The sequence below is a fragment of the Acomys minous genome (genome assembly GCF_964271855.1).
Source record: "Acomys minous genome assembly, chromosome: 8".
Lineage (NCBI taxonomy): Eukaryota > Metazoa > Chordata > Mammalia > Rodentia > Muridae > Acomys > Acomys minous.
In genome coordinates, this window is record NC_140489.1 from 77,286,455 (window position 1) to 77,313,749 (window position 27,295).

The 27,295-nt window shown below is 42.2% G+C and overlaps 1 protein-coding gene across 1 annotated transcript in view; it reads left to right on the forward strand.

Annotated features, from left to right (window-relative positions):
* Positions 1 to 4,378: 4,378 nt before the first annotated feature.
* AHR (aryl hydrocarbon receptor) overlaps positions 4,379 to 27,295 on the forward strand; it is a 35,772-nt gene continuing 12,855 nt past the window's right edge. The window contains exons 1-5 of the mRNA XM_084793772.1: positions 4,379 to 4,513; positions 12,186 to 12,373; positions 21,953 to 22,056; positions 24,274 to 24,363; positions 26,075 to 26,198. Of these exons, the coding sequence (XP_084649898.1) occupies positions 4,452 to 4,513; positions 12,186 to 12,373; positions 21,953 to 22,056; positions 24,274 to 24,363; positions 26,075 to 26,198 (568 nt within the window). The 5' untranslated portion in view covers positions 4,379 to 4,451. The remainder of the gene's footprint in view (positions 4,514 to 12,185; positions 12,374 to 21,952; positions 22,057 to 24,273; positions 24,364 to 26,074; positions 26,199 to 27,295) is intronic.

Genomic DNA, 27,295 nt, shown 5'->3' on the forward strand with positions numbered 1-27,295 from the left:
ATTTCAAAAAGTAATTTGATTTCCTTTTTTAGAATAATTTTTATCTTCTTTTCAGTTTCTTCTATACTTTGGCTTAAATTGCAGGAAGTACATATTGTTATTTCAACCACAAATATATTTATCTCTACAGTTGAATATCTTTATAGAAATTTATCTTTATACATATGTTTTAATAAAACATATACTAAATCGGATATGACTCTTAGCATGTGAAACATAACGCTTCTTCATCAATTTCCCTATGATGGAATTTCATATATATGAAAATAAGAGGCTCAGAAAATAAAACCTTAGTATTTAGACTCACAGCATGCTGGACCAGCAGAATTGCTGGTAGATAAAGGTACTCAAGGCCAAACCTGATTGCCTGAGTTCAATCCACAGAACCTACATGGTGAAAGGAAAGCAACTGACTCTCACATGTTATCCTCTGACCTACACGTGTGCCATGACACACATGGACTCATATACATACAGTGTCCTCTCCTACATAAATAAGTAAAAGTGAAACCTCTTCACTACTCTTATGTAAAGAAAAATAGTTTTGACTGATCGCAAATCATTCTTTCATCTTATTGTTGCTTTACTACCAATGATAACAGCAACTGTCCCAGTCAGTCTAACCCACATGTACAGAATTCTTCAACCTCTGTTAACTATGTATTTGTACCTTCTGACTATGACACCGTGGTAGACTATTCAAGCCAGTGAAGAAGAAACTTAGCACTCAAAAATAGCCTAGATGTGTTTGCTATGTTACACCACAGTCTTTGGTGTTACATTTCAAACACATAATGTATAAACTGACTATGCTAAGGAATGAGTTAAAGCAGATTAGGGAGAGATAAACTCTACCTTGAACTACAATAGGATCGACAAGCCCTGGACTCTAAATTTATCTCCTTGGGCTTGAAGTGTCCGACGTAACTATGTGAAGAGTTAGACTCACTATGTCAGCTCCCCCCACCCCAACCATTTTTAGTGTATCCATCAGGTTTAAGTGGTTTGCAGGCAAAAGAAATAGATTCTGCATTTCTTTTTATGACCCTTCCTCCACCTTTTATGACAAAAAATCATACTCTGCAGCTTAGGTTGGCCTTGAACTTGTAGGCACATTCCTGCCTCAGCACACCAAGTGCTAGTTAGCATTATAGGTGTGAGCAGGAAGCCCCGTGAGAAGCTATAGAGGACTTTAAAAGGCAAAGCCCCTGAAGAGCTGCTCCCGATGTCAGCTTGTCAACTACAGCCTGATCTCATTTCTGCTCGAGCATTTTGACTGTTTTCCTTCAATATCTCTTATACCTTGTTGTCCTTTGTGTTTCTTACAGAGTCACCTTCCCCTCCCTTTTTCTGAAGAAGCAGCACCCACTAACCCCCCACCCCCGTAAAACCAGCCTTGTGATATCGTTAATTAAGAATTAATAATGAGGCCTTGAAATATATTTCAGACTGGCCACTGACTCTGTTCTCTTCTGCCAGCCTTCCAATTAGTTGAGATTGGAGGCCCATTTTATCTTCAGTTCCAGTAGTGGACCCAGTGCTCCAATATGGGTTTCTTGAGCCTGGCAGTCCTTTTGCAGTACCCACAGGGCATCACCATGCTCTTGGCTTTGTCCACTAGCAAATTACTTCTTTTAAAAAAATATTTTTAATTAATTTATTCATATTACATCCCAATTGTTATCCCATCCCTTGTATCCTCCCATTCCTCCCTCCCTCCCATTTTCCCCTTACTTCCCTCCCCTATGTCTGTGACTGAGGGGGACTTCCTCCCCCTATATATGCTCATAGGGTAGCAAGTCTCTTCTTGGTAACCTGCTATCCTTCCCCTGAGTGCCACCAGGCTTCCCCATCCAGGGGACGTGGTCAAATATGGGGCACCAGAGTTCGTGTGAAAGTCAGACCCCATTCTCCACTCAACTGTGGAGAATGTCACTTACCAGGAAAGTGGGACAGAGGGGAGGACATCCTATTGGGACTCTAGGTGAGAGAAGCATGGGAGAATGGGGGAAATAGAAAGATCCAGAGGGTCCTAGAAACCTACAAGAAGAACATTATGACTAACAGATCTGGGCCCAGGGGTCCTGCTCAAACTATGGCACCAGCCAAGGACAATATGTACAGTAAACTTCGAACCCCTACCCAGAGCAAATTATTTCTGAATCATGGCTCCAGCTTGTACTTTCTGAGTTGACCCACTTGACATCGTTCCTTAGATGTCTGAAATATATTTCAAGCCTGAGAAGAATGAAGCCAAGTTTGTGATTTCTTCCTGGTAGTGTATTTCAGTATTACTCAGCCAGAAATATAGCTGAAAAAAAAAAACCTCTTATTTTTAACTCTTGAATTTGTTCCTAATATTAGCATGCCATGCAATGGGCTTAATGGAACGTATTCATTTTCGAATTCTAATTCTGTTGATTCCTCAGAATTCCTTACCCGACTCCTACTGCTCCTCTTGCTCCCACAGGAGCGCCTCATCTGCTTTCATGTCCTATGTAGTCTCTTATCCTTTTATTTGCTCTTCTCAGCCCCACCACCCAAGAGACCCCTTTCCACGCTCATGATCTCCTTTCTAGTTTCATATATAAAAACCACAATCTAGGATATACATGAGAGAAAACACAAAGTATTTTTCCTTCGCTGCCTACCACTCTTAACATAGCAGTCTCCTGTTCCACTCGTTTCCCTGCAAGCGTTGTGATTTCAGTTTTCCTTATTGTCCAATAAACTTCCATTGTGTACACACGCGTACCACATCTTATTTATCCATCCACATGTTGATGTGCATCTAGCCTGCATCTGCTTCTTAGCTGTTATGACTGGGAGGCCTTCAGGAATGTGCAGGAAGTCGTATAGCTGGCTACATTGTTTCTGTTTTTAGTTTCTTGGGAAACTCCATACAGAGTTCCATAGTGGCTGGGCCTGTTTATACAACCACCCGCAGTGATTAAGGGTTCCTCTTTCTCCATAGCCTCGCCTCCATTTGTTGTCCTTAGTTTTCTGGGTGCATCCTTTGCCCTTGTTGCCATGTGTCCCCTCTTGTAGCATCTCCCCCAAAATATATCAGGCACATCAAACTTCACCCCCATCTCCAATATGACCACCATCACCTCCCTGACTCCCAAGATGCACTTCTCTGCCTTTATTCTCTGGTGGTTAACAGCTTTATTCTCTGGTGATTATTCCCTCCTTCTTTATCATCTCTGCTCTCTCTTCTCCCTCATCGCCACTGCTGTGTCATCAGACTTACACCTGGACCACTTCATCAATTTTCTAAAGACTCTCTCTTCACCCATTTTTTTCTTCCCGTAACAGGACTTTTACCTTTTCCCACAGTGGCTTCCCAAGACAGCAAAAGTAACATCTTTCAAATTAAGCCTTTAAAAGCTTTCCACTGCCTACAGAATGAAACTCAACTTCTTCGTCAAGGCTTTATGAATTGTTTCTAGAATTTCTGAATATCCCTTCCAGTTTTTCTCCCCAGCTCTATTGCTACCAGCAAAAGTCCCATTCTCTGATCATAACACACTGACCCTCAACACTCTACTTCTTTCCTTCCCATCTTCCTGAAGTGTGAAGGAGGAAAAAAAAACCAGTCTATTGTCTACTGTAGAGATACAGGAATGTGGGCATGAAAAGGACTATAAAACTCCTAGCCTTCAAGCCTCAACTTTGTTAGAAAACTCTCTAGTCGCAGTATTTATCAGATCACTGTAATTCTTTGTCCAAAATTAAATGACTCAACCCTAGGAAGAGCTAAACCCTTTGCCTGGTAAATCTTGATGTCTGGCTACAAGTAATTTGCCTGAGCATAATTGGGCCTCACACCCTCTTATAGGCTGGAAAACAGGTACCTGGGTGAATTACCGTCCTAGCCCCAGAAGCTCGGGAAGACAGCTCAGGCAGGGGAGTCACTACGTCCTGCGTCATCACGTGCTGGGAAGAGGGTGGGGCCCTCCTGGGAGCCGCGAGGGGCGGGGCCCAGCAGGTGGGGCGGGGCTGAGAGGCGGAGCTGCGCGGGGTCGCAGCTGCGGAGGAGCGGGTGCGCGGCGGGCGGCAACGCGTGTATGCGAACCCCTCGACGCTCGGAGCCCCACGCGTGTCCCGGAGAGGCTCAGCCTGGAGCGACGGCTCGGACGGACTGGTGGACGGACTCGGGGTGGTAGAGGGGCCCGGCTTTGAGCGACGCGGCGGCACATAGCTGGAGCCGGGAAGCCCCAGAGCACCGCGGCGCCTCCTGGCCCTCGGGACCGGGCGCGGCGGGCGTGCGGGCTCCTCCTCCGCGGCCGGCCCCGGTAGCCCCGCGACTCCTCTGTCGCCCGCACCTGCGCGTCGCGGAAGCTCCCGCCCTCGGCGGCGGCGGCGGCGGCGGTGGTGGCACACCTGGGCGCAGCGCGAGCTGGGCGCCGCCTCCGGGACGCAGGTGGAGCGGGCAGGGCGCGGGCACCATGAGCAGCGGCGCCAACATCACCTATGCCAGTCGCAAGCGGCGCAAGCCGGTGCAAAAAACGTGAGTGACGGCGGGCGGGCACGCTCGGCGGGTGCGGGAGGTCCCCACGCGGACCGCCATCCGGGAGCCGGGTCCAGTCAATGCTTTTAAAACCCACCCCTGCTCCTGGGCTCCTGCACCCTTGAGGCTAGGCGACCTTCTCTGGCCCTGTTTCGTTGACAGCTCTGACCTACCTAGTGCGCTCTAGCTTAGTTAGCTAAGCTTGCCTTGAAATCCTCCGCTACGCTATGGATCTCCACCTCAGTGAGCTTTAGAGGACACGGAGGATTCTTGGTAGACAGTTCTATGAGGTGAGACGTTGTGAAGAGCTAAACACGTGCTGTCTTGAAGGAGGGGTCCTGTGGCTTTGAAGGAATTACTTTCTGTTCTTAGCAGCTAGCTTTCTGATTTGCTATCTCTTTACTAACTAGGCAACAATTTTGCAGGGTTCAGTGAAGGCGCAGAGTTGCTAGCTGGTTGGAGTGTGCAGTGGACAGGTGCCCTGGCAGCTTGGTGGCATTCTTAGCCAACCTTTGGTGGAGCTTTCTACCTCCTTTTTTTGGAGTGCTTTTAGTGTCTATAAGATTAAAAAAAGAAAAGAAAAGAAACAGAACTGGACTGATTTATAAGTTATTCTCACAGCCTATCATTTCCCCTCGCTTAAAATGTGTTTCCAACTCTAACAAAGTGATTGCAGTCTTTGGTCTTTGTTTTGATGGACTATTTGTGTGAGATGGGAAACACTTCTAAATAGTTTTTTCTCAGAAAAGAGATACATGCTTGACACGGGTTTCCATTTGGGATTTGGCTGTATTGATGTATTCATTCATAATTATCTTGGCGATTCTACAACTTACCATTTCCCATTTTAAAAATTAATTATTTTAGGAACACTTTCATAATGTCAGTATTGTGCATTTTGCCTGAAACCTGACTTAGCTATCACTGAGTGAACCAGAAAAATAACATCTTAAGATTCATACACTGTTTACAACTGGTTACTTGCTTACAAGTTGGGCTATTCGTGGATTTTAATTTCCTTTAAGAATTGCAAATCTTTCAAAGATTGTTCCTCAAATCTTGACTTATAAATTAACATTGAGAGAAGATGTTAGTGTGTAAATAGTCTGATCAAAATTTGGAAGCTTTACAGTACCATTCGTGTAGCAAACGCAAATATCGCCGACTCAACAGTTTCCTGCCTTAGCAGTTAGTTCTTTGGACCCTAGCCTCCAGTACCTTGCTGTTTTGTAGAATGGTTTCTCATATTAAAACGTGTTCGCTCAATTTGACCTTGTTCCTGATGGTTAAAGTTTCAGATGCTTTCAAGTGCCTGTTTCCTGCCTTCATTACCAGTAATACTAACTTCGCATGGGATGAAAATCTCAGGTTTTATGTACAAGGTCATAAAAATCTGAAGCTCCAGTGTGTTTTTAAGTGACTGATTTTCATTGTGTCACTTAAGGACATAAACTGCTTTCTAAATCATGTTCACCACCTTAGTTTTTATTCGCTATAACCTTTAATGTTTTCGTTTCTAGTTAATATAGAGAGCTTTCCTCTTAACATTACAACACTTCCCTTTAGATTAAGATACACTTTTTAATTATGTTGTCTCAGTATTTTTATTACTCCCTCACACTGTAATATACTTGTATTTGATAATTTCTTATAACAGTACTGTTGTCCCCACTCAAATATATATATATAATATATATTATATATATTGTTCTTGGCTGCTGTTTATCAGATCTTTACTGAGTACAGTGAATCGGCTGTAATCTTTCAAATGTCTTAAAGGTCACCAGCTTGTTTTGCCCACTGGCACTTAGATAGTCTAGTGAAAGTGCTTAAGTTTTTCCCCCAATGGAAAATAGTTAGCTTTATAGTGCACTTAATAAGGCAACACTTAACAATTAGATTATTAAGCTTTAATAAGAGGCTTTAAGTTGAACTACTAGCTTGTGTGCAATGAGGCCCCAAATACCCCAATTTCAGGAAAAATACCTATTTGTGTTGAGCATTGTTTTTCATTTTACTTAACTGGACCCTTTCAGGGAGAGCCATTTTATTTTCCTTATAGAGCATGTGCCCTGTAATTCTAGGGTGTTAAAAAATGCACACTTAAATGTGCAGTTCCATGAAAATTTGGAGTAAAGTAGGTGACATGATTTTAACCTGAAGATCTTTCTGTCTTCAAAGGAGGATCTAGAGGCAAAATAAGCCCCCTCTAGTGGCCGGTCTCACCATGACAGTTGTTTGTAGTAGGAAGTAAGTGTGAAATGTGTAGATTTCATCCTGGTTCAGTGTTTTGTATAAAGTGCACCATGAATAATTCTTTCCTTCATCTTCAGTGCAATGAAAGTTAGGAAATTAAAGGACCAGAAGCAGCCTTGCGTTCAGCCCACATCCTCATCTTCACGGACAAAATTTCAAAGACTGACCTGGGAGCAGAAGCTTCTGTGATGTTTCTTAGCTAGTTGTCCCACACTTAATGTCACTCTAGAAAATGAGCAAATGTTTTCATTTAAATTGTGTTCTAGCTTATTCTCTTTGGAGAGGAAATTTTTTGTTTATTTGTTTAGTTAGTCCATTCCGTCTAGTGAAGATGACCGAAAAATCTACTGTGGGATCATTTACTCTGGTGACTGTAACTGCAAATATATTTTTAAAATCTTTATTAAGACAGAAATGTCTTGCTGTTACTTTAGTTTATCATGTATCTAGAAAGTTAGTAAAGACTTATTGCAAAGAATAGGTAGGTGCTCGATAAATAAAATCTACAGGTGAAGATGAGGCGGTAGTGGTGTTAATCGAGGCGTCCATGACAAGGTGTCAAGGTAGTAGCCTTCCAAGGGTCACATGACTGCTGTCAAGGTAAACACCAGTCACAGCTTGTACCTTATTAGTGTGCTGGCAATGCTAATTAAAACAGTGAGCCTCATCTATCTAATGAAACTTACTACAAGTTTTGTTGCAGTATAGATTGCTAAACTTTTCAGAGAGCTATGGTGTAGTGCCCTTTTCTGTAGAGTGCCTAGAATTAAAGGACCCTGCAGACACTTACTGTTTTTCTTCATCATTTTCTCTCAGCATCGTTGAGAGGCTGTCTGTGTTGAGGTGGTGGATGCGCCCCACATTAACCTATGAGTGAGTCTAAACACAAGGGCTCACGTCAAGCTGAACAGAAGAAGCAACAACAGATCCAGACTGAAAGATGGGGCCTAGTTTCTCCCTGCTCTTAGTCCGGTCACATATTTTGTGGTTGGTTGGTTGTCTGCATTAAATTTTTTTCATACATATTTCATACAATTTTTTTCATCATATTCTTTCCGGTCCTACACTTCATCCCAGGTCCTCCCCACTTTCCTACCCACCCCACTTCATGGTCTTTCTCTCTCCCTTTCCGGGTCAAGTTTTTTTTTAAGACTTGCAGGATCCTCTCCTCCGCCACTGTCTTTCCAACAACGCTAGAGATACAGAAGGGCGGGTAAACCGGAAGGCTGCTGGAGAGCCAAGAGGAGGCTCTTTCTTTAAGTCTGCTAGTTATGTGTTCCTTAGCCAGTGAATAATACAGGCTCCGGCCTGTGTTTAGTTAACACTGGTACTTAGAACTGAGCTCTATGCAAATCTTTAATGGTACTCTTCTACTTCTAAACTCTTTAAAAATTATTTGTATTGCTTAGCAGTGTAATATTACAAAAATTGCTGTTATTTCTCTCCCAATATTCTCTGATAGGAACATTGAACACAGAGTTTTCCATGCATAGTTTAATTTCATTTTCATACTAGTACTATAGAAATCATGTTATTGTCTCTTGTCTTCTAGCACTGGGACCTAAGGTTCACATTCAAATTTGGTTTAGGCGGTAAATGAAAAAGCAGACTTTTGGTACTGAATCCCTAGTTGTTTGCTCCAAAACGTCGTATTCTTAGCAACAGTGCAGGACTGTCTAGGTGGACAGGCTAATCAGTGTACGTGGTTGCCCCTGTCCTGGGCGTTGCCAGCTGTGCATTGCATCTGCTTTAATAGCATCAAGGCGGAAAACAGCCAGTTGCCATTTCAGCACTCATCTGTACTTGCTCATCTCTTACTTTTGTAGTCATGTCTTTTCTTCTTAGAGTCTTTTTTCCTCCTTTTCCCACTATTGCGCTGTTCTCCCTGTAAAGCATTTTTAATAGCTGTATGATGTTTTATTGTGTAGCTTCAGTGTTTTCCTTTATATTTTACAGGTGTTTCAGAGAATAACCTGGAGATTTGTAAACTCTTATATAAATGTATTATATCCATAGGACAAACCTATTTCGGTGTAATTAGGGGGCACAACGGTTTTGTGTGTGTGTGTGTGTGTGTGTGTGTGTGTGTGTGTGTGTGTATTTAAGGTTGAACCAAGTGTTACACTCAGATATAATGTCAGATTCTATTTTTGTGAATTACAGTCACATTAGTTGTCAATGAAACATGTCTGTATCCATGTGTTTTACATGAAAATATTACCAGTTTTATGGGCACATGATGGAGGTTGTTGAGCTTGTATGTTGGGACTGTATTTGTGTGCAATAGTAAGATGTGGATTTCAGATTTTATGCTTCTTGTCAAAATGGGAAGCATGTTACTTACTTTGTCTAATATTTTTCAGCTTCTTGGTTTCTTCTTTCTCTTACTTTGAACTAAATTCCTCTAAAATGCATACACATTTTTTTAAAAAGCCAGTGACATACATACAGCACCGCTTTGCATTCAGTATGCTGGGCGTTGTCTTTGATGCCTTCTGTAAGGACTTCAGCATCCCATCTCTCCTTAGCTTTCTTTACCTTCCCTAGCCTCAGAGTTTTGGATTAAATATGCTTTCAGTGTTTCGTTGGTTTTTAACTGTGTAAAAATTCTTTGTTGCTGAGATAAGTAATGTTGCGTCACTGCATGCTAGTTCTTCCAATTTCCTTCATCATGTTCTTTTCCATGTGGGTACATTGTTAGGTGTGTGAGAGGTGGGATTCTTGCCTTTGTTTTCCCCTTTGTCTAGGCTTCTGAAGAGAATGGTAGTTGCAGAAAGTTGTTGTGTTCTGCCGTTGTGAGTCCAGAATGTCTTACTTATAATTAACCACCTATTTAGAGGCTTGCATGTGCATGAATTCTTGAGCATCACTGCTAAACCGCCTACATCACCGAGCAGGGAATTATGCTTGTTTCTTACTATAGAATATGTTTGCTTCCGGGAAGAAAAACAGAACCGTTAGATTTGTCTTTGCAGGGACCAGAGCTTCCTACATAGCAAGTATTCGAGTTTCCCTCAGTTAACAGTTGATCACCACTTAGCATTTCCCAGGTCTTGTCCTGGTGATAGTGGTTTTTGGGCTTGTTACGTGCATATGCTTAAGTAGGAAGAGAGGGCATTCATCCTTATCTTCCCAGGGTCACCTGCAGGTTCGTAATTTCTAGGACATACTTCATTTTCCTGTTTGTATGTGTTTCTTGTATGAGCATCTGCTGTTTACACATAAATCTCCCCTTAACTGAAGCCAACAAGAAAGTAAAGAACCAACCAGCTAGAGAGCAGTGGCCTCCGTGTGGCCTCCAGATACACATCCCAGAAGGTTCTGTGGATGCCTTTGTCTCATACAGGGAAATAAAACATGAAGCCTAACTTAGCCTGGCAATGAAATTCATTTTTATGCTGTATATCACCCTTATTTTAAATTAAGCACACAGTTTATGATGATTCACGTGGGAAATTCTCATTCAGAGACCAATACAGAAAGCCAGGTTAAGGGTTGGGTGTACTCTCTTCATCTTGGAATTATCCGTGTGTGTGTGTGTGTGTGTGTGTGTGTGTGTGTGTGTGTGTGTGTGTATGTGTGTGTGCGCGCTTGTATGTACATGTATACGTGTGCTTATGCATGTGGAGGCCAGAGTTAGATATCTTTGCCACTTTCCAGTTTTTTAAAAATGTTGTTTTTCTTCTCGGAGAGTTGGCTGCACTGTGTTTTGATCGTATTCCTCTCCCCCCACCTCCTCCCAGACCCTCCCCACCTTCTCCCCACCCAACACCCCTCATCATTCCCCCCTCTTTTTATTTTAATTTTTATTCTTTGCATGTATTACATCCCAGCCATGGTTTCCTCTACCTCCTCTCCGTCCAGACCCACACACATAACCTCCCTCTCACCTGGACCCACTCTTCCATTTCCCCTCTCAGAAGGAAAAAATAATACAAAACCAAACAAACCCCCAAACCAAACAGGCCTCTCGGGGACATCAACTCAGCAAAGCAGGAAGATTAGGCACAAACCCTCATATGAAGGCTAGACGAGGTGACCCAGTAGGAAGAAAGGGTCACACGTGCAGGCAAAAGAGTGAGAGATCCGGCTCACTCCGGCTGTTAGGGGTCCCACGGGAACACCAAGCTATACAACCATAAGTAGGCGGAAGTCCTAGCTCAGACCATACTAGTTCAGCGATTGTGGCTCCAGTTTGTGAGCCCATCAATTGATTCTGTGGGCAGTGCTCTCTTGGTGTCCTTGGACCCCTCTGGCTTCCACAATTCCTTCCCCACATTAAGGTTCCCCTGACTTCACCTAGCTCTTTTGGCCTATTACTCCTGGGTGTGCGTTACTCTATTGTAGAAAACTTGACTTTTTCCCTGCAGAAATCAAGTAACAATAGCTTCCCAGTAGAGGTGGGACTTCATGCTGGCCTCCTCTCTGCCCTGCTGGGGTTTGTCTGGCTTGACCTGTGCAGGTCTTGTGCGTGTTGTCACACTATGGGTTGCTGTGTCCTCTGCCCTGTTATGTCCTAAGTCATCCACTACTTTTGGCTCTTAGGATACTTCTGCCTCTTCATCCAAGTAGATCCCTGAGCCTTAAGGGGAAGGATGTGATATAAACACCCATTTAGGGTTGAGCATACTTTTTATTCGCTCCCTTTTTTTTTTTTAATGTTGTTTATTTTCTACGTGTTCGCCAGTTGCGAGTGTCTGTTAATGGCTGTCTACTGGGTAAAGAAGCATCTCTGCTGAGAGTTGAGCAATGCTCTTATCTCTGGGTGTAGCAATCAGTCATTAGGAGTCATTTTATTGCTATGTGCATTTCAGGGAACAATAGTACTAGGTTTCCCCAGGACTCGTGATCTGTGTGGCCACAGGTCCTGACAGTGTCAGGTTTGGGCTCCACTTCATGGAGTAGGCTTTAAATCCAAGCAAAAGGAGACTATCTGTGCTGTGTGTTGAGGGCGGCCATAAGAGTAAGTGTGATAAGAGCATAGTTAATCTTAGTCTTCGAGAGAAGACCAACTAAAATCTTTAAGGAGAACTAAGAAAGTAGGAATTTGAGAATCAATGTTTACCAATATGTAAATGATTAACTTGGATAATCACTAAACATTAGGCATTCTAAAGCCAAATGCATGTTTAATAGTACTTTTTCTGGGTAAAATTTGCTTTAAAATTAAATTTTTACTTAAAGTTTTTTTCTTCAATGTGGAAATACTTTTGTTTTAATTGTACAACTCCGTAGCCTAAGTGTATTTTTGCACAGATGCTGTGGATTTTTTGAATTTAGTGTTTGTTATTATCTGACCTCGTAGTCATGCTAGTGAGAAGAGTCAGGTGCAGCTAGAACAGTAGAGGGAGAACTTCTTCAGGAGACACTTTTGCTCTGCGTTTTCTAAAGGCGTTTACGATGCTTTGTTTTTCAGAGTAAAGCCAGTCCCCGCTGAAGGAATCAAGTCAAATCCTTCTAAGCGACACAGAGACCGGCTGAACACAGAGTTGGACCGGCTGGCCAGCCTGCTGCCTTTCCCACAAGATGTTATTAATAAGCTGGACAAACTTTCAGTTCTGAGGCTCAGCGTCAGCTACCTGAGAGCCAAGAGCTTCTTCGATGGTATGACAGCAGTAACTCAGAAAATACTCATGTAAAATGTGGTTCTTTTTAATGTTGATGATTATAAAAACTCTCCAGGAGTGAAAGTGTGACAAAGCTAAATTTGTAACCATTATTAACTCTCCTGTCTCATTAATCAGACAGATGTAGCCATTTGAATGACATATGGTATCATCCTTTGAAAGTCATTTATTTAGAAGTTGTTATATTCAAGTTGCATTCTTAGAAAGAAATAATAAAATACTGTAGGGCTGCAATTGGGGCTGGAGCTGGCTCAGTGGACAAGAGAGGACTTGGTGTGCAAGCATGAAGATCTGATTTCACATCTCCAGTATCCACTCAGAAGCTTGGCATTCCCTCACATGCCTGTAACCCTAGCACTGTGGGGAACACAGACTGAAGGACCCTGGGCCTGCTGTCTCTCAGTTTATCTGCAGGATCGATGGGAGTCCTTGGGAATAAGGCAGGTGTGACAGGAAAGGACACATGAAGTCTTCCTGTGTCTCTGCATGTGTGCACACAGACACAGTTGCCCCGTACTCTCACACACGCTCTCTGATACACATATACTCAAATACACAACTCTCTCTCACTGAACACACATACACTTCTCCCTTTCTTTCATACACACTCTTTCTGACACAAACACACACTGACACACATGCTTACTTTTTGACATACTCTCTGACACACACATACTCTGACAACACATACACTCTGACACACACACTCTGAAACACACACACACACATTCTCTCTCTGACACATACACATTCTCTAAGACACACACATACTTTCTCTGATACATACACACATACTCCCTCCTTTCTGGCTAGACATACACACACAGGAGGTAGTAATATATTGGTTCCTATATTTCCTATTTTTAATTATCTTTTACATGCTTTCTGGGGACTTGAACTCAAGACATCATGCTTAAATAGCAAGATATCTTCCTTGCTAAGCCATCTTCCAAGCTATGTTTATAAATCAAAAATAGACTTGTTAAGGAATAATGCATTAAAAGCTTCATGTTCTCTCACAAACTGCAGTGGGTGGATTGACAGCAAGATCTCAGTGGGTGGTACCCAAGCTGCTCACGCTGCTCTGTGCTCATGTGTTGCTAACATTGTGGTGAGATGCAGATGTTTCTCCTTCTGCAAACTCAGATGATGTTATTGATGGCCATCCAGGTCAACAGGCTCACACTGAACCGAGGGTTCTTGATTCTTTTTATTGTTTCTAAGTCTATTGCTGTCACTCCCTTCTCTGCAAAGTCCTGAAGACTTGCGAAGTACTGGGATTGAAGGCATGTACCACCACCACCCTATTGTCTGGAGAGCAACTTCAGCACTCACGGGGGCTTGTTAGAGATCCTGGGCCTGTAGGACCAGTCACGGATACCTGTGAGCCATTACTGTGGGCTGCAACCTTGAGCTTGTGCCAGCTTCGTGACCTGAACCTCACTGTTTGCTCACAGGCTGTGCACCTTGCTGTACCAGATCTGCTTCACTCTTCCCTGAAGCATGTATCTCTGCTCTTAGAGGATTTCATGTCAGGGTAGGGGGCCTCAGTCTAGATTCCGGGAGAGGTTTATTGACTTGAATCATTGTTCCTTTCAATTTCTTGTGGCTTGATAATGAAAAATGTGTGTGTGTGTGTGTGTGTGTGTGTGTGTGTGTGTATGTGTATGTGTGTGTGTGTTATGAAAAATAGAACATATAACATGTGAGAAAATACGTACATTGTTCCCTGTTTACAAGGGGGATGACACTGAAGCTACTTAGAATAACTACTTTGCCATGTAAGCACTACATAATTGCTGTGTTTAAAACAGATGTATTTATGTATGTTTACACACATGCATGATCAGACATATGTCTGGTTACCCCTAAAGTCAACCTTATTTGCAGTGCTTTGTGTCCAAGCATGCTAAAAGTATTTTCTTGACCCTTCATTAATTAGCCAGATTTTTATTCAGGTTTATTGCCTATTTGTATTATTCCTCATTGATTTTATTGTGCGTAATTTAGATCCCTTTTCTGATGTTACACTTATGCACTTATGCACACTTCTGTATGCGTAAGATGTAGCTGGAAATTTTGTTCAAATATGCCTTTGAGAACATGCCTCTTCTATGCTGATTCAGTCACTTTTTGTAAAACCAGGTATTTGAGCAAATGTATTATAAATGTTGTGACAGTATTTTAGTTTAGTCTTCACTGTGCCCAGAGCTGGTTTTGAAAAATTGTTTGCTTTGCTCTGGAAAGGAAAAAAATCCAAATATACAAAATTTTAGGAAGATTTTGTGTGTGTGTGTGTGTGTGTGTGTGTGTGTGTGTGTGTGTGTGTGTGTTAATGGTATGGATACACTTTGAGCATACCTCCAGCTGTTTAATATAGGAACATAGAGTTGGATGGTGAGTAAGGGGGATAAATGACCACGTGTCTTCCCTGCTCCGTCAGTGGACCCTGCAGTATGTCAAAGTTCCTAAAAGGACAACTTTGAGCACAGTACCTTTATGAACAGAACAATGCTGTGCAGTGCAAACCACGTGACGTGGCGCTCCCAGCCGTCCTGAGGGGCCTGTCCACAGTTGGTCTTACTGTCCCTCTATTAAGGAAACAGTATAGTGAAGCAAAGGGAAGCTCCAAGTGAATAACAGGATGCAAACAGGGGGTGTGTAAATTCCTGCGGAAAGAACAATATAAACGAGCAATCGTACAATCTTGCTAGAAAGGAAACTCAAGTTTTACTATAACAATAGATATTTTTCCAAGAAAATACATCTATTTATTGCAAGTTCAAATAATATGGCATGGATTGATCCTCTTAAACTTTGAGGCTATGACTGAACTGTTATTGCTGTCTGAAAAGCAGCAGTTGAATGTTAGGAACAACATTAATATTTACCCTTTCCCAGGTAATTAAAACATTTATTTTTAGCTTTTAAGTGCTTAATACTGCTTAGCCATGTTGTAGGTAGAGTGAAGCTTGAAGCAGTCTGTTTGAAACTATTATCTATTATGTCTGATGCAGAAAGTCTTCCATAAGTTCAATGACTATAACCAGTAGGAGTTTATTTTTGGACACTAGGATTTTGGTGGCTGTGTCCAGGTCTTGGAATTGGCTGGTGTTAACAGAAAGGCATTTTTCTCCTCTATCATGTCTCTTGCACAGTAGTCAACAGGGGTACTGGAATTCTTGATGACTAAACTCACATAGGGTAACCATTTTTTTATTTGTTTGTTTGTTAGTTAGTTTTTTTCGAGACATGGTTTCCTGTATAGCCCTGGCTGTCCTAGAACTCATCCTATACACCAGGCTGGACTTGAACTCAGAGATTTATCTACCTCTGCCTCTGCCTCCTGAGTGCTAGGATTAAAGGCATGTGCCATCACACCCAGCTAACAATTTATTCTTAAGAAACATAGTTTTGACATTTATATTTTCAATAAAGTGACATTTATATTTTCAAAAAAGTAAATTTTTTACTACCTATTGAAAATTTCAGGATGTGAATACGTGGTTCAAACTGTTGTGCACTTAGACATTGTCTTAGTTAGGGTTACTGTATATGTGATGAAACACCACGACCAAGGAAACTTTAAAAGAAAGCATTAAAATGGGAGGTTGCTAACAGTTTCAGAGGGTGAGGCCATGATCATGGCGGAGGACATAGCAGAAGGCAGGCAGGCATGGCTCTGTAGTGGTAGCAGAGAGCTCACATCTGATCCACAAGCTGCAGTCAGACTGTGAGCAAGGCTGGACCTGGTGTGGGCTTTTCAAACCTCCAGGCCGACCTTCACTGACACAGCTTCCCCAACAAGACCCCACTTCCTAATCCTTCTCAAACAGTTCCACTAACTAGGGACCAAGCACTCAAATATATGGGCCATATCTACTCAAACCACATCATTCCACTCCGTGGCCCCCAGAGATCTGTGGCCATAGCGTTAGTGCAAAATGCATTCAGCCCAACTTCAAAAGTCCCTGTAGTTTTCCCACAATCTCAAAACTGTTTCAAAGTCCAAAGTCTCTTCTGAGATTCAAGCTGTATTTTTAACTGTAACCTCCTGTGAAACCAAAACAGAAAGCAGATTCCAGACATGCACTGTATAACGACACAGAATGTACATCACCCTCACAAACAGGAGGAAAGGTAGCATAGTGAGGAACTCATGTCTAAGGAACCTACAGTTGTTCACTGTGAGATTCTTTTTCTTGCTTCACATGTTCCTACACGAGGTGCATTTTATTGTCATGTGACAGAACATTCCATTGATTCCTGGGTTCTTAATGTCGCCTTTCTATCTGGTGGATGCCGCACAGAGCAGAGGTCATGTGCCTTATGGGAGGTGAACAGGCAAGTGAGGCTCATGTCCCTAGTGAGCTGCTTAGGGTCTTTGAAAGACCCTTTAACCTTCCTGAGCCACACTGTCTTCACCTTCTCAGTGTGAACAGTGCCTGCTCTGAAGTCTGAAGTGACCTAATAGTGAAATTAATAGCTCTGTGAGTGAATTCTGTAATTAAAATAGTTATCATGGAAATTGCACACATTTCCTATGGGATGTTGACATTTTGTTTTAATGGAGAACATCCTTGTTGTGATTAAATATGCCTAAAGGGCTTTATGTTTTCTCTTGTTAGAAATGACACAGTGTGTTTGTACACTCAGCCTGTGTGCCAGTTTTAATGGTGTGCTGCAGTTTTTGTCTTGGCAAAATTGTTGGAGTTATCTTCCAATATTCATATTAGTAAATGTATGTACTAAGCCTATGAGAATTTAGAAAGCATGGAACTCAGAAGATTTCTAAATCATTTCCTAAGTCCAGATATTGGTCTTCAGAGAGAGGTGTGTGGTTTGCAGTGTTGCCTGGGCATTGTTAGTGCAAACTGTAAAGTGTGCTATCTTAGAGCCACTGAGTCAGAGATTGACAGAGGCCAATCTTTGAATTAGCATACATTCCAAATAATGCTAATGTCTGCAGATGTTTCATAGTAACTGGTACAATTTATTAGTTACATTCTGCATTTCATGTCTGTATTTCTTTTTTTTTTTAATCCATACATGTCTTTACATTTTATTTATTCACGTTACATACTGGTCATAGCCCCATCATTCTTCACCTCTGCACCCCACCGTTCTTCCATCTCTCCTTCCCTCTCCAGTATTCTTCAGAAAAGGGGAGCCCCCTTTTCATCCACCCCAGTTCATCAAGTCACATCAGGACTGAGCCTGTCCTCTTCTCCTGTGGCCTGGCAAAGCCAGTAGGAAGTGATCAAAAAGCTGGCAAGAGAGTCCATGTCTGAGACAGCCCCCACTCCCCTTACTAGGGGTCCCACATGAAGCCTAAGCTGCCCATCAGCTACATCTGTGCAGGGGACCTAGGTCCAGTCCATGTAAAGTCCTTGGTGGGTGCTTCAGTCTCAGCAAGACCCTCTGGGCCCTGTTGAGCTTCTTGTGAAACCCCTGTCACCTCCAGGTCTTTTTCTCCTTTTCCTTACTTTCCACTACTATGTATCACCCGGTGTTTGGCTGCGAGTCTCAGCATCTGTTTCAAGGTTCTGTTGGGTGGAGCCTCTTAGAGGAAGGACAGCTCTGCTAGGCTCCTGTCTGTAAGCATAGCAGAGTATTGTTAATAGTGTCAGAGGTTGGATTTCTCCCATGGGGTGGGTCTTGGGTTGGACCAGATGTTGGTTGGACATTCCCTCAATCTCTGCTCTATCTGCTCTATCTTTATCTCTGCACAGCTTGTGGGCAGGGTGAATATTGGGTTGAAGTTTTTGTGCATGGGTTGATGTTCTCCTCCCTTTACTAGGGACAAGTCTGCCCCTTTTGCACTAACGCAGAGAGGGACTGCATAGAACCACTGCATCTAACTAAATATGGAACATGCAGTGTGATGCCATGTCTTTGAAATTTGGAATAGAACTAACTTTTAAGGCATTTTGCATTTTGAATATTACTGCTAAAAAAAAAAAAAACCATTAACTTTCCCAAACCACTACCACAAACAACTAATAGTACTTACTGTTCTTCCAGAGGACCCAGATTTGATTCCCAGTACCCACATGGTGACTCATAAGTGTTCCAAGGGATCCAATGCCCTCTTCTGGCTTCTGAGAACATTAGGCATGCATGTGGTATACAGACATACATGCAGCAAAACTATTCATATACACAGTAAAAATATCTTAAAAGAGGAACACATTTCATATACAGAAGAAAACCTTACAATGTATTAAAATAAAATGTATCTTTTATCTCAAGCTGTATAGAAAACTCCCTTTAGGTACACTTGATGTATTATTTGGAAATTTATTCATTCATATAAGCTAATTTGGGATATATTTTTCTTAAATTAATAAAAACTGTTTCTTAAGCAACTCTATTATATATATATTTAATGTGTTTGGCTGAATTTTCTAAGTCATTTATTTCTTACGCTTAACATCAGTGTTGGAATGGAATTTAACATTCCCAGTCAAAACAATAAAGGAACCATAAATATTGTAAAATACATTAATTGATAGCAATGACTAAGAATAAATAAAACACTTAGTTTTTCCTCCCAAACTGTTGCATGCCACATTTCAATTTTTAAGTAAACTTAGAAGAACAAAGTACAAAATGTAGCTTACCACAATCCTGTATTTTGCCCTCATGAATGTTCTTTCTTTAACAATTCAAAATAATGTACAGGAGAGGCAAGCCCCACTCTAGAAAATGTAGATTCAGTAAACATTGGCTCAGTTCAGACTGGAGCCGTGGGTGCTGCGGGATGGTGCTAGTGGCATGCATTTACCCACTGAGTCAGAGCAGTTCTCTGTACTATGTGATTGCTTCAGGTACCTCCAAATGAAGACATAAGTGAAACACTTTTCATCTTACTGTCCTTATCTCGTGCCATATTCATGTTGCTGTCACTTCAGAAGGAGGTAGATAGCCTGCTGCTGGGGAGCTTTAACAGGCATCTCTTAAAATTCAGCAGCCACTTCCCAGGGAGCAGAACCAGTGACATGCTTTATTTCTACAAACTTACATATTCCAGGGGTGTTAATTTTCAAGTATCGTATACATTGGGTTAAACACATGATTTGTGTAGCGCTTGACGTTTGAAATATTTTAGGTGCCATATAGTCATCATAGTAACTCTGTTGGATGCTCATTGGTGTTCTCCATGTAAAGACGAGGAATTGGTTAGCACCCAGTGCAGTTTATGCTTTTTTTTTTTTTGTAGTGGTAGTAGTTCTAGGGTGTATAAACACAGGGAAGAGTTTGTCATCTCTGCCCTTGACTGTCCATGTGTGGGCTAAATGTTATTTTACACTCACCAGAATTCATCCCGAATAATAGCATTGCTTGCATGTGAAGGCAAGAAAACCAAAGGTGGAAAGTGGTAAGCTTCGTGCGAGAGTTGTAGGACGGGTGGGTTGTCACCTGCACACTGGGAGCAGGCTGCCTGCATTTCTGTCCAGGCTTCACCTGTTAAAGTTTGGCAGCTCTGAGAAAGCTTCTTCATCTCCTTCTGTCTTGGTTTCATATTATATTAAACAAACAATACCAGCGTCATACAGCTGTTTTGGAAGTTAAACGGGACATAGATTGTAGCCCCGAGATCATACATCATTACTGAGTAAATAGAGGAATCCGAATGTTAGGAAGCAGTTGCCATTTTCCAGTGATTTCTTAGCACGTAACCTGAATATGAGAAGAAGGAGTATTAATACAGAGTCTTGCATTTGAAGAAGGGGAGGTAACAGTTATAATAATATAAAACGTCAAGGGAAGATGCCATAAGAGGTCAAAGTGACTCGGTCTGGATTGAAACTGTGGGCAAAATGTATGTTTTCCAAAACAGCACAGAGGAGTTTTGCAGGAAGACTGGGAAGTGAATGCGTACACTGTTTCTGGAGTCACGTCTGTGCAGTATTTACTTTAATCCTTTCCTGCGGACTAAACAACAGAAATACTGGTCTGGTCTGCTTGGAGTCGAACCCTCCAGTGGCCGTTCCCAGAAGTCCATTTACCATGTATAGTAAATATCGTGCTGCCAGCATTTAAAACCCAGCTATTCCTCAGGAAGAGCCTGCTCTTGCACACTTCCTGCAGTGCTTTGTAAACGGGTTCTGATTCTTGACTCTTTGGACATTTTCTTCTAGCTCTTTCTTTCTATAGCTTGTAGATCCTCCCAGAAGACTGGCTGAGTCTTACTGCGTTGCTCACTAACCTCAATCCAAGCCCAGTAAGAAGTAGTACATGACTGAGAAAAATACCTTTGGTTTCTTATTAACCATCCAGTGATAAAGTGTGTATCTAGATGCTAAGCTGTTGTTTTCTCTAGTTGATACTGACATGGATTCTGTTGATTAGAAAATTAATGTGAAGAGACTCCAGATGACAATTGAGGGCTTTGTGTCTGACACTGGACCCGTCCAGGTGTAGACTGCTCATTTTTTAAGACTGTGGAGGTTTGCGTTTGGCTTTGTTCCCATCTTTTCAACAGTGGGTCTTACTTGGTAAAGCTCCCAAGTGTCCTTTCTGTGGAAGCACTTGGCAAAGCAGCAAGGTCCTGACTCAACTGGGCACAGTGAGCAGTCCGTACTTTACAGCAGGGTTTTCCATTAAAGCGGCAGCAACAGCAGCTAGTGCCCAGAACAGAAAGAAAGAAAAGGCCATTCTTTGGGTCTGCATTTCAGCGAGAAGCATTTAAGTATTTCCTTTTAGTCTTGATTAACAGTAGGCCAGTTTACCTCACACTATTTTCTGGCCTAAGGAAATCTGTTCTCTGGCCTTTTGAAATTTGTGTGCACAGAGGGCAAACCCTGGCCTCGTCTCTCACAGAGATATCTTTCAGCTCCTGCAAAGCTTTGCAGGCGAGAGCTTGGCATAAGATCCCGATGTGACACATACACTGATGATTTACCAGAAAGTGCAAACATGAGAGTGGTCCATGTGACACGTTGCTCACTAAGAAAGCTTTCCCTGAACCTAGGGAACATAAAAATATAATAAAATAATTCTTGAGGACTGCCGAGTCACTATTTAAATATCACAGGTTAAAAGGGGATCAGGGAAGATAAGAATGCAAAGCATTTAGGAGATTATTCTTTCTAACAAGGCAATCCTTAAACTCCTGTAAACACTCTAATTAGAGTGACTGTTTACTGACCTGTTGGTCTGCTGTGTCAGGAACTGCGTGGACATTCTCACTGCTCTGTACAACGGCTTTGCAGGATGCTCCTTCTTTAAAAAAAAAAATGCCCTTTCACATATTAGTAAACAGGCTCAAGGAGCTGATATGTTTGATAAATGGTATGGCTAAGATTTGCATCTAACTGGGTCAGATGCATCAGCCATGTATTTTTGAGTGAGATTTGTAAGTGCATGATAAAATGCTGAAGTCAGTGGCACCATAGTCATCCCGCTCAGTTGTGTTGCCTCTTGCTGAACATGCTGCACACACAGTGTTTCAGATCATCTCTTTGATGGCTTCTCTTACAGTCTTAGAATATTGCTTATTTAAATATGTACCTTTTGTGTCATTACTTCTTCCTTTTTCTTCCCCCTATAGTTGCATTAAAATCCTCCCCTGCTGACAGGAATGGAAGCCAGGATCAGTGCAGAGCACAATTCAGAGACGGGCTGGACTTGCAGGAAGGAGAGTTCTTATTACAGGTAACTCTGGGAATGTGGTTTCTTTAAGCGGGACAATAGCACATCAGACGGGGGAGATGCTCTTTTCCTAATTGTCTAAGTCATTGAAGACTCAATGTGCCACGTTCCTGTGAACTGCTGCAGTAGTGGTCGATACTACCTGGCAAACGGGATTATGAGGAGTGGATTCATCCAGTCTAGCCACCCTCGGTTTTGGATTTATCAGGTGTAGCCATCTTCCCTGTTGGTTCTCTTGATGGATCTGTGTGCACTTTCAAGAATGCCGTTCACATAGTTAAAGCATATGCTCAGTGTACAAAAACCTTTCTTAATTTAAATTTTATTTTTAATATAGAATATTATAATTTATATTTCACTTTAGCAACAATGTGTGACTTACATGTAGATTTTTCCCAACAACTGTAGGTCCTTAATTTGTGGCTTTAGAACATGGGGTTCTGTAACAGGTTTGCCACTGGATGGGTTCTTAAATTTTTAACTGTATCTTCTTAGAGTGGATACTCTGCTTGGTCCTCACAGCATTAGCAGATACTTAGTGGTTCTGTTGAAATACAGTGGAAGAAGTAAGCCTGCCCTGACAGTGCTAGCAGTTCCCTGGCTGCTTCCAGTTGCAGCTGTGAACTGAGTGGACAGCTTGGTGTCAGTGTCGCTAACTCCACTGCTGGAATGGAACTGTATCAGTTCCTTTCTATTGCCGTAATAAGTCACCATGACTAAGAGTGACTTGCAGAAGGAAGCATTCACTTGGGCTTACAGTACCAGGGGGTCAGAGTCCAACATGGTGGGGAGGAATGACAGTAAGCAGCAGGCAGGGCAGCAGGAGCAGCGACCTAAGAGTACACATTTTCAGATGTGAACACAAAGCGCATACACATGCGTGCCCCCCCCCCCCGCCATCTCAGTCTCTCTGTCTCTGTCTCTCTGTCTCTTTCTCTGTCTCTCCCTGTCTCTCTCATACGCACACACACACACACAGAGAACACAAACTGGAATTTGGATGAGACTATATAATCTCAGAGGAGCTCGGCCCTGGTGACAGACTTCCTCCCACAAGGCCCCACCCCAAACAGCTCCACCAAACTGGGACCAAGTATTCAAATGCCCAAGATTAAGGGGACATTTTCCACTCAGCTGCCACATTCCACTCCAATTCTGCATATGGAGCTACAGGACTTGGTGTTTGCCCTGCTGTTTCCAGTCTTGCTTGGGTCCAGTATTAGCTCACTGTGGCCCTTTCCTCCCTTTTAAATGATAATGCATATTTTGTGCCATTATATCTTGGAAGTATGTAATTTGCCTTTTGGTTTTATAGGGGATTACAGTTAAGAGATTGCCTTGAGTCTCAAGGGAGACTTTGGACTGGATTCAAGTAGGGAGTAGTGAGTGGGAACTTATTGAATTAAAGTCTCTAACAATGGACAGTTGAGGTGAGCACATGTGATTTTGTTATCCAAGAAGAAAATAAACCTTTATTTCACACTGACCTTGAATAACCATGAACAAACTACAAAGAGAAAGACTCACAAACTAAAAGAAAGAACCCGAAATAATCGCAATAGTAGTACAGGTATGAGGGAGAAAAGGGGTTCACTGCAGCTAGAACTAGTAGAAATAAGGGGGTTATACAAGATAATATTCTTAATTAGGTTAAATGTTAATAACTTTATGTGTTTTATATCTAAGAATTATATTTAAGTTATTTGTTACATTTTATATGCATATGATTTCCAATAAAGTTTTAATATCTTTGTACTTATTTGAAAGCATCTACATTTCAAATTCAGTCAGTGCCTGAGGTATTTTGACTAGAAGCAATTCTGTCTTCTGACTAGGTTTCTCCACTTAAAGATCCAAGAACATTTCTTCCCATTGTCCTCCCTAAGGGAGAAAGGCATGCAACTATAGTGAATGTTTTCTGAGCAGTTTATTTTATATCAGAAATTAGATACGTTGTATTTAGAAGAAGAAATCCAGAGTGTAAGGAAAACAGAAAACCTGATATCCTACTCATGTGCCTGACTTTAAACTAAGCTGTAAGTTTTTCTCAATGAAGTCAGAGGCATGAGTAGATCACCGCAGCCCACATGCAGTGCGCCTGTGTCTGGGGAGTATAATGGGTTTAGTCATTTGAAGAGCAGGTGTTGAGAGATAAAGAGAAACAGTGTTTGTGACTGACAGGTTTCCACTCCCTCACTAACTACACCTCCCTGTCTGCAGGCACTGAACGGCTTTGTACTGGTTGTCACAGCAGATGCCTTGGTCTTCTATGCCTCCTCTACTATCCAGGATTATCTGGGCTTTCAGCAAGTAAGTACATTTCTCTTCCATCATTTAAAATGATTATCTTTAAGAAATTAACTTTCTACTGCTTTATATACTTTATAATGTAAGATCAAAGCTGGACATTTGTAAATGGAAAGTCTTGATTAAAATGTGTGCTATAAGAAGTGAAAATATATTTCAGACTGTTGACTTTTTTCCAGACTTGATAATATATAGCACTGGTGTTTTGCTTCATGGTTGTTTTTCATTGGGATTTATCAATAATATCATATGTATAAGAAGCTTTCAGTGGCCTATAGACGTAGCTCTGTGCTACCTGTTATGTGGGTTCAATCTTTAGCCCGGGCAAAGGGGGCCAGAGAGAGAAGCTTTCAGGCTGGTCTGGTTTCAGAGCAGACAGAAAGAACATTTGCTATTAGGTAGCACGGGTTACAGAGGACATAGAATGGTTATGAAACGAATGAGATGCTATCAGAAGGCACATGCAAAACACTGGTTTGTACTTTTAGTTCTTGTGTATTTGGATTATGAGTATTGCTTTGAAAGAAATGTACCGACACTGAGCGAAAGCATGTAGAGTGCCCAGACGGTGGACGAGGGAGCGCAGGGGAGATAGAAGTGCTGAAGCAGTAGACAAGAAGTCCCTGAAGGCGGCGAGTGGGTGCTGTGTGTAAGCAGTCCTGAAGGGATGGTGAGTGTGGTGGTCAGCAATAGGAAAGCAACTAAGACAGGCCGTTAACAGAGTTATGAAACCATTGCTGTAATTGTGGGACAGGAGCATCTAATAGAACCTGAGAGAACACCTGAATGCTTGCTGTTCTCTTACATTGTGGTGACATCATGTTGTAAGCATCACCTGAAACACTTGATAAGATCTCTGGACTCCATTCCCAGATATCCCATTTCTGTAGCCCCTGGGTTTGTGTTTCTCTAATCTTACAAGACTGCTGGTCTACACACCACAAGACTGTAACACATATATTGGCTATAGTTTTTATTATATATATAATAAATATTCACTGGTAGTTTGCATTAGAGAGAAAGTGGATGCTTTAGCTATAATCCAGATCACCCTGGCAACTCGGTTATCACTGCACAGAGGTGACTTAATTGTATATTAAATTCCCAGAGAGACTTACTTAAGAGGAAGACAATTAAAGCAATGGAATTTGGCCAGTCTCACAAAGCATAAAGCTTAGTTTTCTTTGTTTAGAACAATGTACTGTCTCTAGAGGGATTCATGGGTGAGATAAGGTCTAGAATGCTGGGTCTCAACCTTTGTAATGCTGTGACCTTGTAATATACTTCTTCATGCGGTGCTGACCCACAGCCACACAAAGTTTTGTTGCTACTTCTTTGCAGTAACTTTGCTACTGTTAGTAATTGTAATGTAGATATCTGATATACAGGCTAGCTGATAAACGACCCACAGGTTGAGAACCACTGGTCTAGACTGTCATCAGCTGGTGGGAAACGGACAAAGAATATGGTGGGTACATCTGAGGAGCAGGAAGGTGCCTGGTGAGCCAGCATACCCGTGCCAGGAAGTAATGGCAGATGATTTGTTCAGTCCATTACAGGTCTACGGCTTTCCATACTGTGAGCGATGAGGGGGCTTTGTATTCAGTTCACCGTCACTCACAGGCTCTCATCTAAACACGTTTTGAAGCTGCTTTACTAAATCTTACCACGTTTTTAATCACTGCTTTTATTTCCTCATGCTCCTTTTCTTTAGTCTGACGTCATACATCAGAGTGTCTATGAGCTCATCCATACAGAGGACCGAGCTGAGTTCCAGCGCCAGCTGCACTGGGCTCTGAACCCCTCACAGTGCGCAGACTCTGCACAAGGAGTGGATGGTAAGAACGTTTGCCAAAAGATGGTGCTCATGGTTTCTGAGTGTTCTGTGAAAGGACGCTGAGAAGCTGGAGGGCACTGAGCTCCATGCTGAAGACAGGAAGCAAGGCAGGATGTAGCTATGGGAGACCATAAGAGGATGCTGAGCCGAGGAAAATGTAGCAGATGGAAGCCATAAAGAATGTGATCCATCAGAAGGTTGCATTGTCAGTAATGTGAATATGTGTCTATGCCCACCTATGGGTACATGTGTGGAGGCCAAAGGTCACCAACCTCAGGTGTCAATCTTCCATCTTATTTTTTGGAACAAGAGTTTTCACTGGACTGTAGATCACCAAGAACTCTTGGCTGATGGGAGCCACAGGAATCCCATCTGCACCTCCCCAGCACTGGGATTACAAGCATGCATCTTCATGCTTGGCCTTTCTTGACATGAGTTCTAGGGATGAAACTCAATGTCACGCTTGCATGGCAAGCATTTTACCAGTTGAGCTATGACCAGAGCCCCAAAACTAACACTGATACCATTGTAGATGGTAGAAATATACCAGCCCAAGGCTCAGAACTGCTACCTTTTTTTTTTTCACTCCTTTCTTTACAGAAAGCCCATTGAAGGTCCAAAAGTAGAGTGGGAAAGTGGGGACTGGCAAGTGACACACCCTGCCCCCAATGTCATGACAGGAGCACCCTATTGTTTCTGTGCCTAAAACCACCTGACCATTTCTACCTGGTAGAAAGATGGGAGAGATATACAGCGTTGCAACTGGAGAGTTAAATATTCTTATTAAAAATGATTCACTCAAAGACTACTGTTTCTGCAGCTGCTCTTTTGAGAAAGGTCTCACTGTGTAGGCCAGGCTGCCCTGAGACTAGCTGGCCTCCTGCCTCCAACTCTCCAGGGATGGGATTACAGGTATGCCCTGCCATGGCTGGGTTGAAAGGCTGTTGTTAATGGGTAATGGTGGGAAAGACTATTGTTGGATATTTCCTCCTGATTATAAAAACCCCTGTTGAAATCTCCCAAGTGCCTTCTGGAGTATGCCCAGAGCCATATTCTGTGGATTGTCTGAAAAAGAGGAACGTGTTCCCGTTCCTCCCC